The 18,462-nt window shown below is 39.5% G+C and overlaps 1 protein-coding gene across 2 annotated transcripts in view; it reads left to right on the top strand.

The window, feature by feature from the left end:
• The window catches only part of ttyh3a (tweety family member 3a), a 31,716-nt gene extending 15,341 nt beyond the window's left edge, over positions 1–16,375 (top strand). The window contains exons 6-15 of one of the 2 annotated variants that reach the window (XM_072443010.1): positions 1,243–1,338; positions 2,462–2,534; positions 3,511–3,586; positions 6,301–6,356; positions 7,437–7,529; positions 9,242–9,334; positions 10,830–10,966; positions 12,246–12,419; positions 13,829–13,904; positions 16,266–16,375. In XM_072443010.1, coding sequence (XP_072299111.1) covers positions 1,243–1,338; positions 2,462–2,534; positions 3,511–3,586; positions 6,301–6,356; positions 7,437–7,529; positions 9,242–9,334; positions 10,830–10,966; positions 12,246–12,419; positions 13,829–13,904; positions 16,266–16,340 — 949 coding nt within the window. In that variant the 3' untranslated portion in view covers positions 16,341–16,375. Of the gene's footprint in view, positions 1–1,242; positions 1,339–2,461; positions 2,535–3,510; positions 3,587–6,300; positions 6,357–7,436; positions 7,530–9,241; positions 9,335–10,829; positions 10,967–12,245; positions 12,420–13,828; positions 13,905–14,337; positions 14,476–16,265 lie in introns of those variants that run through there. The other variant, XM_072443009.1, reaches the window with a different exon arrangement.
• Positions 16,376–18,462: the final 2,087 nt, after the last annotated feature.

Genomic DNA, 18,462 nt, shown 5'->3' with positions numbered 1-18,462 from the left:
TGTTCCAAGTCTTAAAGATGTGGAGGCACTTCAAAACAATGTCAGATGCATAATGTTTGACAAATTTGACATTGTCGGGTTGTTTGTGGCCCTCTGTTCCATTTAAGTTTACACCTTTGGCAAAACTAATCGGCTGATCTGGATCCAGGCCATGGAAAAACGTATTGTTCGACCTCTTGTGCTAATTAAAGTTGTAACACGTAGTAAAACGTTCAATGAATAAAGAGAACATGGACTTCTCTAAGTCTTTATCCATTAAAACATTACGAGCCTTCACTCGTATTTATCTTGCACAGTAAACCTTAGCTGGTCTTTTCTCTGAGACCGCCTTGGCTAAAGTTGAAATATTTGAGTAGATTTTGTTATTCAAATGTGTGAATGATACTTAGAAACACTCACAGACATCGTGGAACGTATTCAGCCAATCATGAGATGGCACAACCACCACAAGAATTACACATCTAGTACTGATACTGTACCATGTGTTTGTTGAGTATATTGAATATGTGAAATGGTTATCTGTGGTTTGAAAATGTTTTGCATCGTGACCATAACTTATAAATATGATTTTCATACGAGCCGCTGAGGTTTGGACGATAATCAAATTGTAACCTGAACCCATTAGGGACAAATCCTTTATCCACTCCTATTTGCTGAATTGGGTTTAAATGTAACTTTTGATACTGGTATTATTAATCCCTTTCTCTAAACTGGCATGTGAGGCTGTATTAGGGTTGGGTAATATAACTATTAATTTTAAAACACCTGATTTTCTTTTCTTTTTTCTTTTTTCACTTAATTTTGTGTTTATACAAGCATTAAATCTTCCTACAAACTCGCGGTAGAACGCAAACAAAGAGAAATAGTGGCAAATATGTTAACATTTATTGTGGCTTCATATACATTTTTGGTGTTTCTCTTACATATAATGGCAGGTCAAGATTTGCCATTTAAAAACGAATAAAAGGGGCTTTTGACATGAATTTCCTGAACATTAACAGTACAGCCGTTAAATAACTGCCATTTAACACAAATAAATGGTCATATATCTTCCCTCAAAAGCACAGAAGATTGGCCGTGGACCTCTCGATTTTAAAAGACCCAAGCTTATCATTCTAGGTTTCAAATATTCCGTAATCCGTGTCTTCCTGCAGCATTTTTATTTCACAACATGGCAGCGCGCGTGTGTGTGTGGCTTGTTTTCTCCGTGCCGTTTGCTGACAGTGACTTGTGCCTTCACAGGTGGCTCGGTTACATCGCCCTGCTCCTTTTCGACATCCTCATCTGCCTCCTGGTCCTGTTCGGACTCATTCGAAACTCCAAGGGAACGCTGATCGGGTGAGCCTCATCATGAGCCCGTAGGAATCATTCTCGGCTGTAAAGTGGCAATTACGGGACCGGAGAATATTTTCAGTACAAATTAGTCTTGTTTAATACACGCCCTATACAATATCTTCATACATTTAGCATGATGGCCCAAGCAGAATGCCGGTAGCCATAGCGATAGCAAATGACAAAGCATGCGCTATTGTGGAGAGCGTTTTTGCGTGGTTAGTGTTGTTTGTGTAATAAAAGGAGCTATAAATACAACCGCCAGACAGAACACAGCCTGTAATTTAGTCACATTGGGAGAAAAAACTCGTGCTTTTTCTTCAAGCCACTTTTCAACTGACAAAAGAAAGGATTATTTTATCTGAGGTTGTTATTCTTTTGATTTCCATTTAAAGGTGCACTATAACTTCTCTGCAAGTTAAAGCCTGTGCAGAGAGAGACCCCGCTCATAATAAGAATGCATGTTTTTCAAGGTATTTTTCAGCAATGAAAACGCCTGCAATTGAGCAAAAAAAGATCGATGTTTAATCCCATCACTGTGGAACATTCCTCAAGCAATATAACATCTCCATGGAGACAAGCAGGAGGTGGACTTCAAAACAGAAAGGCTACACAATGCACATTTAAAGCTTGTTTTTTTATTACGATAGAACCACTGTGTAGTAGTTTTTTAGGTCATGTTTCAGCTTCAAGCTTAATCACAATTTGAATGATTGCAATTCACAAATAATTAAGGCTGCAATTATTTGGTTGGCAAAATAATGAGCACTGATTCTTGGTTGAAATATGGTGTCTGATGGCTTCTAGATAGAGAATATTTACTTTTTTTAAATTATTTATAAAAATTCTAAAATAATCTTTTTGTATCTGTTTTAGTAAAGTAAAGTCCGGTTAATTACTACAATTATCAAGATTATGATCTTTGAATTGTCGGCCAGTCACTATTTTTCCAATTCTTTGCACCTGATCTCGATCTCAGTCATTCAGCATTTTACATTGTGGTTCCGGTTAAATTACTTTTGTTTCGCTGACTGTCCAAAACATGTTGACTGATCGTCTTTTTGACGATGTCTCTGTTGTGATAATAATTGCATTTAAAGGTGCTTAACAGCCTTGTTCTCGTCCCCAGAGTGTGTCTGTTTGGAGTGGTGGCTCTGGTGATCAGCTGGGTGTCCCTGGGGATGGCTCTGGCTGTATCAGCGGTAAGTGTCTACATGTAGTAGTATTATTATTATTATACTATTATTATCATTTTCTATTGTTCTTCTAGAAGAGAGCGGGATAATTATAGATACTAACTCTTATTTTTACTGCATTGTGTGTGTTAAAATGCTATTTATTTCTCTCCGTAGCGTGTCAATAAACAAAACAATATACTTATTTGAACCTTTATTATAGAATCATAACTCGCTAGTATTAGAAAACTATTATAACATATTTTTTGTTGAGAATTGCTGTCTGGGGTGTTTTTTATTATCGTTGTGGGTATCAAACCTTCGTTGTGAGTATCAAACCTTTTCCTTGGGATCAAAGTTACGTTTGTAACGTTAGTATTGAGACAACTCTTAAGTAATATTACAAGTTATCTCAATATATTTTGCAGCAATTCATCACAGCTCAGAATAGAGCAGGATATTGCCTAGTATGTATGAGATACATGACCTAATAATTGGATATCCCTTAAAACCGCTGGTAAAAGTTTACTAAAACGACAATTTCATCATGTAGAATAAGAAAATACATTGGAATTTCATATGCAAAATGCCCAGATGTGGTCTTAATTCAGCCGTCAGCAAGTGTAGAACTCTGCCATTTGTAATGAATTTATGTTGTTAAACGTTTTATGATATGCATCTCTGTATCGATCTGCGTCTTTCCATTAAGTCGTATCGATATTTTGAGTACAGCCCTAGCTCAGAATGTGTTGTTGTGACGGTCCTATACGGTCTTCTTTTGAGTCTGAACTTACACTGGAATGTAAGAGCGAGATAATAAATGTAAAATTATTCAAATGATGCATCCCGGAGCATTACCTCCTCTGCAGATGAATCAGACACGTTCACACCTTCGTCTTCCTGAATCTGTCGCCGCCGCTTCAAATTTGTCACAGATATTTTAAACTCTTGTGAAAGTCAGTGAAAAAATCAGTGTCGTTTGATTTTCGTTTTTGTTTTTCAGTCGTCCAGTGATTTCTGTGCATCTCCAGACACATACGTGGTCAAAGTTGCAGACCAGTATGGAGTCATCAATAAAGGTAAAGTGAATACAAATGCTGTTTTGGACACTTTGCATTTGGATGTGTCAATAAACAGAGTTATTGACACATCCAATCCAATCCTCTGCACTGTCACCGTGCACATTGTCGGTGATTCACTGCTCTGCCTGGACACTCATAAATCATTCAGTACAATAGGCTTCCTTTTATTACTGAGAACATCTTTGTAAAATTAGGGCAAGCGTATGAAGCGTCCCTTTGCTCGATTTAGAATAGATTTTCGATTATGACGCCCGGGTTAATTGATATGTATTGTTTCTTTATGATCACATCTATTAGTGGGGGGGTTTCATTAATATCTATCTGGTTGATTCAATGTTGCAGCAGAGTATACTTACTTAATTTGAGGAAGCACAGCATCTCCAAAAATGCAAACTGTTGTATTTTTTTTAGCTGCTATGGATGGCTTGTCTAATCAACAAGAAAAACGGGTGCAAGTCAAAAAATACCAAGGAATTTTAATGTTTTATTCTTATGAACTGTAGAGTCATTCTCATGCTATTCGACTTCAAACTAGGCGTGATCTTTCTTGGAAACAACATCTGTGTCAGTTACTTTTCGTGATCTTGAAATACGGCAACGCGAATGCTTTTGGAACACGAAAAAGGAAGCCAGTTTTTCGTATTGTAGGCAGTTCTAACGACAAAACTGTGGTTTAGAGACCGTGCACAGGAAATGTATGGCCCCAGATATTTCGGTTAACGTGTGGGTGAGAGTGAGTCTTTATTTTCTCTGGAGCGGAAATCCTCCTCTCTTGTGCGGAGTGTGCTCAGCTGTGGGAATGCGGCTCCTGACACGACGCCACGCGGACGTCATCCGTGCCATCTGTTAGCGTCCTCATGTAGTTCTCATACCTTTTATTTGTACATACACTCGCTTAGGTGGGTATGGTCTACACAATTATGTTGAAATAAGTGAAGAGATTCTAAAACTGCACTGTCTGGATCAAAAAAACTATAAACAAGATCTGAAAAAACTGTAGCCAATGCAGGGTAAATAGTATGAGCTGCATAATGTATCACAAAGATATGAATAAGTAATGAGGTAATATGCCAGATACATACATAAAGTGCAGCAATCCAAAGTTTTCTATCTGACTTATTGTTTTTTGGAAGTAAAAAGGCAGATTTCATTCAAGACATAAAATAAGATGAGAAAACCTTTATTATTATTTCTTACTATTCTTTATTATGTGCAATGTTGTTGTTTTTTTGGCTCTGTGAAGTTTATCCTTTGTTTGACTAGTAAATTAAGACGTGTACATTTAGTTAAACTGAAATGATTATGTCAAAAATGTATTATACAGTTGCAATAGCAGTATTTTTACCGCAAAACAAAGTTATCGTATATCCCGTTTCATGTTATGTTGCAGCCCTATTTGTGTAATTGGTTTTATTGTCTGTCAGGCATTTTAAAGCACGTTTCTGATGGATTTACAAATTGCAATCTGATCATTGTTACAGAGAGACATTAATTTGCATCTGTGTGGCTCATTCCACCTATAAACGGCTTTGTAAGTTGTTTCTTTAATTGGATAACCTTCAAAAAGGGACAATTTCCACAGTATTATTCACACGTCATTCTTGGCCCAGCTGGTGCATTGCAACATGAGTAAGTGAAAAGCCAAAACGTTACCTACAGAGATCAGAACGCTGCCTGTTTCAACATGTGGCCACAAACACACATGCGTAACAAGCTGTTGGCAGAAGAGTTACTGCTAATCCTTTAGTTGGATGTGGTCCCTTTGTTTTGGTTCATTTTGCTGCGTCAAAGGAAAACGTGTGCATCAAATGGTATTATGCGCGTGCCGCCTTTTACTGGTTTGTTTTGTCTGCTCTGAAGGCTTAAAAACCGCAGCAATACGACCGATATAAATAAAAAATACGCTAGTTTAACAATAGCCAATCTCCTACAAACCGCAGTTTTTGATGCACAAAGTGGGGCCGCGGCTTTGTCTTTTAAAAAGGATTGTAGTTTGACAAGAGGTTTAAATAATTCATCACAAATGTTCTACAAGAGACTTGATTGCTTTGGTCAAAAGGGCAGCAATACCTCAGAATACGGTACAAGACTACGAGTTCATATTATTCAGACTGGCTTTAAAATCAACACTAAAACTAGAATGAAAATTAGATATTTAATTCATACTGAACATGAATACAATGATGTAAAACAATTTTAGTTTTCCTGACTAGTTTTAGAATGGTGATGGGACCACACAAGTACATTTTTAGAAACTACTACTATTTTATGATTATTTTAACTCGCTTCACAAACTAGGAACTTGCTTGGACAATAGGTGCAACAGAAAACAAAGAATATTAATAGTAAAAATAAATAAAGGCACACAAAAATGAGAACCAGTTGTATCAAGCTTTTTCAATCATATTAAAATTGACTTTTTTCGTTCGTATTATGAAAATTTGGCTTGCCGTGTCCACCACATTCCTTTTCTGCATTTAATCTTTTCATGTTTCATGCTTTCATCATATTGTCTTGTAGTATCATATTCCACAATGCTGGTAAACTATTAGTATTATTTGTTGTAAAGACACTCATTGGGCTTTTATTATAATTTCTGCACTTTTTACCTGTCCAACTTGAGAGATCATTGTGCACTATTCTTGGTTTCAGATCACACTTTTGCCCCGAAGTTGCTTAATATTACTGATGCGTGTTACTTTTTCCCACAGATATCCTGCAGTACTACCTCGGCTGCAGCCCAGAGGCGACCAACCCCTTTCAGCAGGTTAGTGAATATTTAAAAAAAAAAAAAAGGCTTTCCGCTTGCTGTGTCCGTTTCCGCCCGATTCCACTGAAATGACACGAATGATACTCACCGTCCCGCGGCTCTGACAGTATTAGATTTACAGCCCGATGATGCACGCGCTCATAATGCCCGAGAATTCAAGTGGGCACAATGACTCACCCCCCCATTTGCCTCAAAGTATCTGTATTCCACTGCGCAGTACAATGCTTCCCTTTCTGTCGACGCAGTGAGGGAGGCGGAGAGCAGCCTTTTCTGACCCGATAACACTACGCCATTAAAAAGCAGTCGTGTTATTCTGAGTGGAACTGAATGATCATTGCCTCTTTTTGCAATCATTTGTTTTGCTTTTATAAATAAACCATGCCATTTTGAGTGCCGCAAGACCCAAGAACTTACTGCGCGTACATCTATAAAACATGGAGTACTATATTCAACAGTGCGTATCTATAATTAAGGTCGACTGTGGCTTGAAACTGTCTGAATCTGGGGGAAAATACTTCTATTTGCCTTGAGGGCTTGGCGAAAAACAAAGTGGAACTAACTGACACTTTGGGCAAAATTGTATAACGTCTTAAGAGATTATATGATGCGCTCTATTCACTGATGTATAAGTATGTTTAACGCCATTTCTCTTACAACAACGAAATAGAACGCTGAATTACACAGTGTGAATTCTCTTTGGTTCTTTTTCACTTAGGGCTGCACAATATATCGCAAAAGTATTGATATTACAATATTGGTTGTGGCAACAAACTAAATATACTGCATATGACATTCTTTACTGTGTTTGAAATGGGAAATAATAGGCTGATTTTAACTTGGCCTCTATTTAATCTTGTTTTGGTCAATGTTTGTTTTTTGTTTTGAGTCTTGAGTAGTAAATTAAGACCAATAACTGGAAATATTCTATCAAAAAGTAAATGAAAATATCACAGTATAATATCACAGTGCAGCCATGGCAGCCATTGCACTCTCTTTCAATACAATGCGGCCCTAATGTCACTCACTTCCGCTTCATTCAGAGCTTTTGATTTTTTATATATGTCTGTCTCATTACAGAAACTTTCAGGGAGTCACAAAGCGTTGGTGGAGATGCAGGATGACGTGTCAGAACTTCTGCGCTCTGCCTCCGGAGAATACAGACAAACCAGGGTACGTTTCACTCCCACTGGTCACTCGCACGGTCCCTGGCCTCCGCCCCCCTTTGACTTCAACACATTTGTTCAGGCTTTGTCGGTGTGTTCAGTGAATGAGTCCAGTTGGCTAAGCAGAGAGAGTGCACCTGTTTACATAACAGTCTGCCGGTTCACCTGGGACGTCCATTATGTCCATTTTTCCACACATTAGGCGTTCACTAGCCCCGTGCCAATACAATACCGTTGTGTTCTTTGCACAATTGATCGCTGACATTGGGAATACACGGGGAGGGGCATATTTCACACGGCAAGTGCTAAAGCACTGGAAACATATGTAACAACAAGCAATCGGCATCTGGAGGCCGCACAGTTCTGTTTGGTTTGAACAGGAAATGGAATTCACATTGTTCTGCTGCTTTGGGACTAAAAGTTATCTGAGAAATGTGAGACCCGCACTTTGAAATTAATCCAATTTGAATGGTTATTACTATTACTGTCTATTATTATTACTAAATCTGTTCTGAATGACATGGGCTCTCTTTCTGTCCCTCTCCACAAAACCTGAAGCAAGGTTCTTTGTCTAATCTACAATGGATCTTTAAACTTTACAAAACACTACAAGTAAATAACAGAAAGACTATACTTCTCTTAATGATGGCTCATATCGATGTCGCTTTGGGCTGCTGTATCTTTAAATGCTGCGTCAGCCTCTTTACTTCCTCTCTCTACACTCCTCACTACAAGTAAAAGGTTCAGTTCTGGTGAGGTTTAGAGCTGCACGGCACGCTGAGTCCGGTGGATATAGGCGCTTTTATGCACGCGGCAAAGGAGTATATGTTTCTGCACACACATCGGGCACACACGTGTTTCTGCTCACACTCACACATACTGGGCCGTGACCAGAGGCAGCGGAAATAAGAGACTGACAGGAGCCTCCCCTTTTATGGGAATTACAATAGGATGTGTGAAGATCCAGGCCAGTGACAGACGACAGAAAAGCCATACAGCCTCAGTCTGTTTGATCCCAGCGTGTGTTTATCCGGGTGACACAGTGTAATAAGCAATTTGAGAAATTTGTTTAACACCCGCCCCTCCCTGTCGCGTCAAATCAAAATAAATTGCGTTACAGTGTAGTTTTTGTGATAATCTAGCCAACATTTCTTTCAGAATGTATTCAAATCTGGTTTGCCAAAATACAGGCTTGTAAAACTATACATAAGTCACTCAATATTGTCATTGTCAAGAGGTGTCACAGTAAAACAGAGGTCCTGCATACAACCAGAGGCAGCCTGCGTACCACAGTTTGAGAAACACTGGTTTACATTACCATTCCTTTAGTACGCGACCAACTTTATAAAATCTAACTTTCTAATGGTAAAGGCAATGTTAAAATCGGCCTGTCAAAAAGAATAAAGACTGAGTTTACGTGACATGTCTAGCTTCCAAAATGTTCACAATTATTATTTCTGAATTTTTACTATTATAATTTATATGACCAGTTTAAACATGATTATCAAGTAGCTGATTAATCTTGATACAATTGGAATAGACCGATCCATTTCACGGCCAACCAACACGTATTCTCCCCCGAGCAGAGACCTCAGTGTGTTACTATGCCCACAGTATTTTATTTGTCGGCTCAATAATAATCGCCCCAAATCACCGGAGTTGACTTTTCGCAGTACAGTAATCCAGTTTTCACAGCGCCGCGTTGTTTTGGTTTCCCAGGGCCGGTTGGAGGAGATCCAGGGCATTCTGAACGGCACAGAGATCAACCTCCATCAGCTCACGGCTCTGGTGGACTGTCGCGGCCTGCACATGGTACGCTCCACATAACACGCACCGACATCACCTGACTTTGTGTCCCGCGCAGGGTTCTGACAGGATCGGTTACGTAACGCGCTTTTGTGTCCGTGCGGCTCGTCTGTCGTCTTCAGTTATGTTATCCTTAACCTTTTACGCTAGCTACAATACTATAACATTTCTATCTCATAATTGCTATAGTATTATCTTTCACTTGCATTGTTTGCCAGGCATCTCCATAAAAGGAAAGCTGTTACTTCATGGGTTGATCTGAATCTCAGTTGTACTCTTGAAAATGTATATACCCTTCTAATTAATAATCCATGTTTAGACTGAGATTATAGTGGTACAAACAATACTTATTTGAATAGTTTTATTGCGTAGGTTTGATTTTAAATGTACCTCTACTGTCAAAAAAGTACTGATTTAATCAAATGACTTCTATATATTTATGATAATACATCAAGCAAGAAGCATTTTAATACCAATTTATCGCTCAGTTTGGGGCAAAAATTAGACTGCTGGGCCACTGCAGTCTCCTCTGTTAATGGCTAATCAATACAAAGATTTGGACCAAAAGTTTGAGCGTCAATACTGAAAAAGACAAATAATTGGGATAATATTGTCTTTAAAATATCGTGTGTTTATTTATTTATTTATTTATTGTGGCATCGGAAGTGGTCTAGAGAGTTTAAAATGCTATTAGTAACGCGAGAAGACTATATATTTATATAACAATATGCAAATCTCACGGATATTCTCATGGTTTTTATTTCACTGTATGACGTGTATGGCGAGGCTACAGGATTACAGTACATATCCTTTGGGCCAAAAGATTTCACAGTTCACAGTTTTCCTGTTGTCAGATCACAATTTCAGTTCATGACAATACATGTAGAGGTAAAAATGGATGATAAAACCATTGTTGTTTTGAAGATCTGCACAATTAGAATATTGAGGATATCGTTGATAATTAAAATAGTTCTGAAAGTGACAGAAATGTGTAGTTTAAGCTCCCAAACAACAATGTAAAGTGACGTTTCTGCACCTTTGTGATTATATTAAGCTCCATTAACATATTGTACTATACTTGAACCTCAATCATGACATTTACAGGTATATTTAGCACTTTCAAGAGAAAATATGTGAATTACAATGTCGATTCGCTCAAAATGGCATTGTTGTTGCTGTTTGTTGTGAGAATGAGAAAAAGTTATCACCATTTTGCTATTTTTCCTTTAAAATACCTTGACAAGCTTTTGGTGCTCAGTACTGTCATATTCCAAAGAATTAAGACATAAAAGTGCTTAATAACGTTTGTGTTGTTGTGTTGTCTGCCCTGAAATGGAGCAAAGGATCATGGTCTATGTAGTTTCTTTAGCTGTTGCTGCAATAAAACACTCCATTTAAGCAAAGAATCTAAATAACATTACCGTGTACTAAAAGAATCACATTATTTCCTTCTTGTCGCTTACTATTGGCTCGGTTTTGCATGTTGCATTTGTCGCTGCAGGATTATGTGCAGGCCCTGACTGGACTGTGCTACGATGGACTGGAGGGCCTGATCTACCTGGCGCTCTTCTCTTTTGTCACCGCGCTCATGTTCAGCTCGATCATCTGCAGCGTGCCGCACACCTGGAGGGGAAAGAGGTGAGCGCGAGTCGACGTGTCACTCAAATACTTCCTGTTTTGGAGCGCAAAATCGGCGGGTCTTTGGAGGTAGTGTGAGGTTTTTTGTGCTTTACAGAGACGCTTTGTTCGCCTCTGGGACAGTCCAAAACGGCACCGCTCTTCCTCAAATAGGATACATGTCTTGTTATCTTTCTTAATTGTGCCGAGGCTGGCCAGAATCCATCAAAGCTCGCTCGGGGTTGGTGTATGAGGCAGATTGTTCTCATTTTTCGGCGCGCTCTGCAGCTGATAAGCGCTGCCGGATGTCTGTAATGAATGTAGTTTCCTGGGCCCGCTCAGCTGCAGAATAATTAACTCCTCGCTGAAGGAGGCTCCGCTCATCGGTCTGATCTCAGCCGGAGCTTCCTCTCACACAGAACGCCGCACGCTGTCGCTCGATGCACCGCTGAGTTTAAGGCTTCACGCGTGCCCGGTGCAATCAGACGTGTTGTTTTACATCAGGAAATGAAGAATACTATTAGTGCAAGTCAGATGATCAGCGTTGTTAGTTTTAAAAAAGCAGAGCCAAGAGCTGTAGTACACAAATATTGCCTGTGTGGTACATTTGTTGCGGTGGTGAAGCGGATTGGGTCCAGTCTAGAGTTGTCAGAAGAATTGATACCAAAGCTATTGTCAAAACAAAACCAGACACTCATTAGAACAAGTATTGATCCTGGGAGAAAAAAAACATTTTAAAATGGACCTTTTCTGGATGGTTTGAGCCTAATCACGCTCGACTTCAGAACTAGAATGAGACCAATCGGGCATTTTAAAGAAACTACTACTTTTTGTTGTTGAAAATTACATTCCATAGTCCATTTTTAACATTGTGGTGTCGAAATCAAATATCAACCATTTTCTTTCTCATCAAAATCAAGGTCGAAATGTTCAAACTGTTACAACTATGGATGTTATTGTGTTAATTGATAATTGTTCATCTTAAGGGCACAATATAATCGCAAGAAATAAAGGTAATAATAATTGTGACCATTGTAGAAGCAAAATGAAGAAATCTGTGCCCCAAAAAAAGTTCACCGAAATGTGTTGTTCTTTTTATGTGGCTGTTTTAATCATAATAACTTCATTTTTGCATTAAAGTTAGATTTCATAAAGCTGGTCTTGTCTAGTCACTCATGGAGCAATTTAACCTCAACAGCAACAGAATGTGGTACCCAGGCGCTGCATTTTGCCTTCGAACAGGACGGTGTGCCCCCTGGTGGTGATTCTCCTGTAAGTGTTTTCCTATGTTTGCCTTCAGGGGCGATGAGAGCAGCGAGGATGAGTCCCTGAGCCACGGGGGCCGACAGAACAATGACAACCTGTACCGCGTGCACATGCCCAGCCTCTACAGCTGCGGCAGCTCGTACGGCAGCGAGACCAGCCTCCCTGCCGCCGCACACACCGTCAGCAACGCCCCCGTCACAGAGTACATGTAAGTGTGCGCGCGTTCAGGGTGTGCACACTTTTGATGATTTTCACATTTTGTTACCTGTTGTGTAATTAATGATGCGTGCGTAAATTGAGGAGCAGTTTGTGAAGAAAAAGTTGAAAATGAGAGGAAATAGAGCAGAATTCTGATGAGATTACACTGGGGCGATATTGAGATAAAATATGATGTAGTACCGGTAGTTTTTATGTCCATCCAACTGAAATGTGATAAAACATTTCAATTTTCATAGTAGAGGTGGACAGGATATTGAGTTTTTGATCATGTGAATGTTGTTTTCAAGACGTGCAACATTTGAAAATCAAGTAAATCTTTTACAGGAAACACTAAAAGGGCTTATTTAAACTAAAAAAAGAAATTAAAAGTTATGTCGTAAGCATTCAAATAAAGGTAAAAGGTGATAATTCTGAAATTTTGTAATTCATTTTGCAGACATTTAAAATTTGTCTGCTAACGAATCCATTTAAATGTGTTTTAACACATATTTAGAGCAGAGGTACTGCAAAACAATATCAATATCAATATCGCCCAACCGTGTATCAGACAAATGTAAAATGTCTCTAAAATGAATCTCAAACGTGCAGAAAATATCACATTTTTAGCATAATGGTAATTCCTTAAAATAAGGTTCCTTAGTAAACTATAAGTTATTAATAAGCACTAGTTATATGTTTATAAGCACTTGTACTAAAATATGAATAAACCATTAACTGAAAATGTGTGTTAATAAACAATGCACTTAATTCTTGTAGATGTCTTACAGGTGCTTATAAACTAACAACTAGTGCTTATTAATGCATTATAGTTTACTGAGCGTTTAAAGCGTTACCAGCATTTTTGACTTTAAACAGTGTCATCGATATTCCAATTTTGCATATCTTAAAAACAACATTCACAATATTATCTAAATGTAAGCTATTAAGTCTTCACTCTCTTTGCTGCAGAGACTCGCAAAAAAAACTTTAGCAAAAAACATAAACTTATTGTAACTATTGTTGTGTTCAAGTAGAATGAGCGCTCCAGCCTGACATCGTCGGCTCTTAAAGGAGGAGCATTATGTGTTTACGCTGCAGTTCGAGGCCTCTGAAGTGAGCGATACTACGGGGCTTATGTGCTCTCAAACCAGTCGATTTCTCCAGGGATTCGCCGAGCTCGTCTGTAAAAACCCCAGGACAGACTTGTGGACGCAGCTGTCCCTCTCCAGCTGTGGTATCAATGAAGACGAACCCTGAAGCTTAGCAGTAAAAGCAGCTAAAGCGCACCTCATTATTGTCTCTGCGCATATCGAGTGTGCGCCTGTGCCCGGAGCCGTTTCATGTTCGGAGGATTCGCTCTCACGTCCGTAAGCCGCGTGTTTCAGTTGGCGCTCGGCTCACTCTGCGTTTGACCCACAGGGCTCAGAACGCAAACTTCCAGAACTCACGCTGTGAAAATACTCCCCTGATTGGACGAGAGTCTCCTCCTCCCTCGGTAAGACCAGCACATCTCTCTTACTAACTAAAGAAAAGGGGGGAAAAGAAAAGAAAAAGCGTGGGTTATTCGGCAGCGTTTGTGAAAGCTGCTATGAAACTCTAAACTGTTGAATCCGCCGTCTTTATTGTGGCTGCCTGAACATTATTCCCGAAGCTTCCTGGCGTTTTGACACAGATTTGTAAAGCTACAGGAGGTAATTGAACCCGCTTGGATTTTTCAAAGTTCTTCATATCAAGGAAAAGACATCCGCCCGTCAGTGCTCGAGCAAGGCACACTTCGGAGTTATCGGATGAACTTAGTCCCTGTCCCCCCGGCCTCTCAACGCGTTCCCCCCGTGTGTGTTTGCCCGCCCACGCCCAGACGCTGCTGTGTGTTCTCTCTCTTTTTTTACACCACACTTCACTCTCCACCTCTCTTCTGCGCACCTCAGTTTCAATATTTGGCAGCGGCGGACAGTAACAGTGGTCAGAGTTGGCAGTTAAAGCCTTCGGACAGCTCCAGGTCGTTTTGGTAACCTCGTCATCCTTCGCTCACAGGTACAAAACAGCCAAAACCCATCCCCCCCCCTCCCCTCTCTCTCTTTCCCCCTAAACCCGCGGCCTGTTGCCCCGCCTAGCACTCCTCCCTAAACACTGACCCCCGTCTCGCCTGTTTTCAAAGTCCGCCCCGGGAGCTGTGCTAGAACCTGCATCCCTTTGTCCCGACTTCTGTAAGTGTCCATCTGAGTGTGTCACCTGTCTTTTTTTTTGTTTTCTGTGGCCCCAGGCTGCATGTCGCCCTCCTGTTTTCTACGGTAAGAGTAGCATGCGAGGGGCGGGGCAGTGCCCACAGCGCCACCTGGGGGCAATGGCAAAGGATGGATAAAGGAGGTTTATGGGGGATAAGGAAAGGAAAGGTTTTGTTTTGTCTGATACCGTTTGGACTGTTGTTTTTGAAGGATACCTGAACTTTTGAGCTGATAGTTTGTCAATCCAAAGACAATTATTACCCCCAATGCAGTTAATTGCACACATAACTTATATTTATCTTTTGTAAAACAGTGTCTAGTTCAGTATGATTATAGTGCGCAAAACTTTACATATTTTTATACATGTATATGAATCTGCTTGAGGTTTTCCGTTAAGAAAAATAAGCTGTTTTTACATTTGAAATAGACAAAAAAATATATAAATTTATTTTAGGGGAGTGGGATGTTTCGTTTTGCTCCGTTACGTGGAACATGGGTGCATTCTGGGTGTACACAAAACAAAAAGTTGAAAAAAGTAGGGCTGCAACTAACGATTGTAGTGTTTTAGTAGTTGATTTTAATTTTTTTTTTCGATTAGTCGACTAGTCAAACAATTGTTTCTATTGTACGTTGAGAATTTTTTTACAACATCATCCAAATAAAGGTTGAAATATGAGGCGTCTAGATAGAGAATATTGACGGATAAAGTGTATAATGGATGAAAATCAGAAGTAGTTGATTCTTTTGATGTAATAATGTATTTTCCTGTGTTTTCAGTCTGTATAATCCTGATTATAAATTACAATGATTAAAATACAAGGGGTTTTTTTTTTTTTTAAGTCGACTAGTCACTATTCGTCGATTTTAATTGTTGCAGCCCTAGAAAAAACAATACTGTAATGTCCTTGTCTTCTTTGGGTGTTTGTTTTTATGTGTTCTAGCTCCCGATTAGATGCCTAAGCCCTACGATAGACGGGGTTATAGGTGATCAATGAAGGATTTTCTACAGTTAAAATTGTATTGCCTTTTAGGTTGATTGTCTTTTGGTCTTCCGAGTTTACCCTTCCAAGGAAATCCTTTATTGATTTATTACTTTACACACTTTTGCCCATAATGTTGGATATTTTGATTGTGGTGTTGATGTGTGGTGTTGATGTGTAATGCAACGTAAAGCATAAAGTGCCCCAAAACATGCAGAAAAGACTAAAGAGGAACACATTTACCCGCAATTACGTGGCCCTTATTACAAAATACACTATTTTCTGACACATTGGCATCCACTGACTAGGGATGGTCCTATATCGATATTTCTTTTCTGATATTTGTCTTGCTGCTAAGGTCAATATTTATAAAGTTTAACACACATTTTAGCTTATTTGGTTTTCTAAATCATTTTAACTTGCTAGTGTTTTTAAAAAGACGCATTAAACGCACACAAGGGAACAGAAAAACAATCACAAATACCAATATATTTGCGCCAGTATATCTTCTACTCCGTGTGTCGCGTTAGATGAAAGTCTCATTTATGCTTCAACTTTATGGGCAACTCTATCCATTTAACGACTTTGCATCATCTTCGTCTGTGTTTTTACCCGTTATTTGATGACCTTTTCCGTCCCGTCTTCCCACAGTACACCTCCAGCATGAGAGCCAAGTACCTGGCCAACGGCCGCCCGGACGCCAGCAGCCCCGCCGCGTCCCACTGAAACGCCCCGCACCCTCCCGGTCACGCCCGCAAATCCACAACCCCCCCACGTTCAGTGCATCGCCACCGTCTTATCACAGTCTCGCACAAACACGCTGGTCGGGTGACGTTTTGAAGACTTAAAAAAAACGACGACTTTCACCACCGGACAAATCCCGTAAATGGTGCTGATGGAGCTTGAAGAACTGCATTCAAAACCACGTCAATGTTTTCTTTTCTTTTTCGTTTAAAAGGTACAGCGATGCTACTGGTAGTTGTTCTGGTAAGATGTTAAGTACTGTATATTCACTCATTGTCTTAGATGAGGACGAGCCTTACGTGTTGTATAGACATCGCACAGTAGATTTAACATTGTTGACTTAGTTTTGGGTTTTTTTGACAATTCATCTCACCATCTCAGGTCTTTCAAAGCCTCAAATGCAATTGTAACTTCTGCTTTATTGTCGAGCATAACACGGCGTTACATCCACGCGATTGTGTGTTTTTGTCGAACGTGGGACCAGTTTTTCTGCACGTCTTACAAGATCTAAATTGTTTATTTTCTTATTTCTTGGACTTTTTATTTTGTGAGTTCATTCCGGAGACGAAGATAAGCAGCGATTTGAAAGAGGAAGGGAAAAAACGGCAGCTTTTGTGATTGCAGCTTGCGCCCAGAGACTGAAAATTAGGCTTTGTGTGTAATACTGGAAGCACAAACAACATTTTCAAGGAACAACGAGGGACTTATCTGTGTTGTTCATAAGCAACTTGTAAATTTGCTTCCCTTTTATCGTAACTCACCAGTCAGCAAACGTTTATTTTACATTTGTCACGGCAAATCAAGTTCCTCCTCAATTCCTCTTATTTGCATGTCAGTTTTACAACAGATTTCCCTCGATTATTTGACTGGGGTTGAAATCTGCTCACGTTACAGTGGTTTGTGACCCCTAGTGGCTGGATTAAGCGCAAACCAATCTCTATTTTCTTCCATCTTTTAAAAACCATGTCCTCAATATATTGTAATAATGAGGGGTATGTTTGAATTTAATCCTCATGCAATGGCAATGTGGTGTCTCTAAAATGTGTTTTAGCATTTCAAATATATGTAACAGTGATGATGTGAAGGGACGACGTAAACCACAATCTTTTGTCCAGCTTTATGAACCTCGATGTCGATGTATTTATCTCTTATTGACGGCGAGGCTTCAGATTAGGAGAAATATTGAAAACCGTGCCAGTGACGTGCACAACAAAGTACAACAATTACCTTTTTAAATGTCAATATTTAGGCCAAATGTGAGCGTTTTAAAACAAGAGCCTGAATTTTGTATTCAAATAACACCTTGTTGAAGTCCATTCCGTTTAAATCTTATTATTTTTCTTGTTTACGGTTTGCTGTACATAATACAAACTTTCACCATCAAAATAAGTTCGATTTATTTTAACAGTTTACTTAATTTGTCAGTTATTTTAAGCTTAGTTTATTCACACGTTGAAGATGATTCATTCAATGTGAAGGATAATAGGCTTTTTATTTTGTTTTTAAAATGACTGTAGTATTTGTTTCTACCTTTTGCAACTATAAAACGTGTACATGTAAAAAACAAAAAAAAATGTGGTGTCTGATTTTGAACGTTTTGAAAATGGTACACATTGTAAATAGAAGAGTGTTGCCTGGGGAGTAGCAGCATCGGCCACCAGGGGGCGTCGCAGTCTTACTTTTCCTCATACAAGTCGCAGACGTCTGAGCGTGTGCGGGTCACGTGATTAGGGGAGAGGTTTTAAGTTGCAGGGGAATGCCCGGACATGACTCGGGGTTCAGACTGCAGCCGGTAGGGGCAGAGCCGGGGGGTCAGGGGTCAACGGTGTGTCTCGTGTCTGCCCCCTGGCCCCCCCACGCACCGCCGACCAGCTGCTGAGGGCCAAACACTGACTGAATTTGAATCTGAAAGAGAGATTTTCTTCTGGTGAGAGATAATTGAATGAAATGTGTTTGGTTTGCACGTGACTGCTCCATTCTCATAAAATACCATGGGGTGATGAATGTTGGTATGAATGGATATTAAATTAATAAGTGCAAAGTGATGTTATTGATTGATTGAACTGCATTTTTGAATGTTAAACTACTTTTTTTGAAGATTTAA

This window comes from Eucyclogobius newberryi, unplaced genomic scaffold (assembly GCF_026437365.1).
Source record: "Eucyclogobius newberryi isolate DKJ021-1_F unplaced genomic scaffold, fEucNew1.0.hap1 SCAF_13, whole genome shotgun sequence".
In the NCBI taxonomy this organism is placed as follows: domain Eukaryota; kingdom Metazoa; phylum Chordata; class Actinopteri; order Gobiiformes; family Gobiidae; genus Eucyclogobius; species Eucyclogobius newberryi.
Note: the sequence above shows the minus strand (reverse complement) of the source record. Positions and strands in the feature narration are given on the sequence as shown.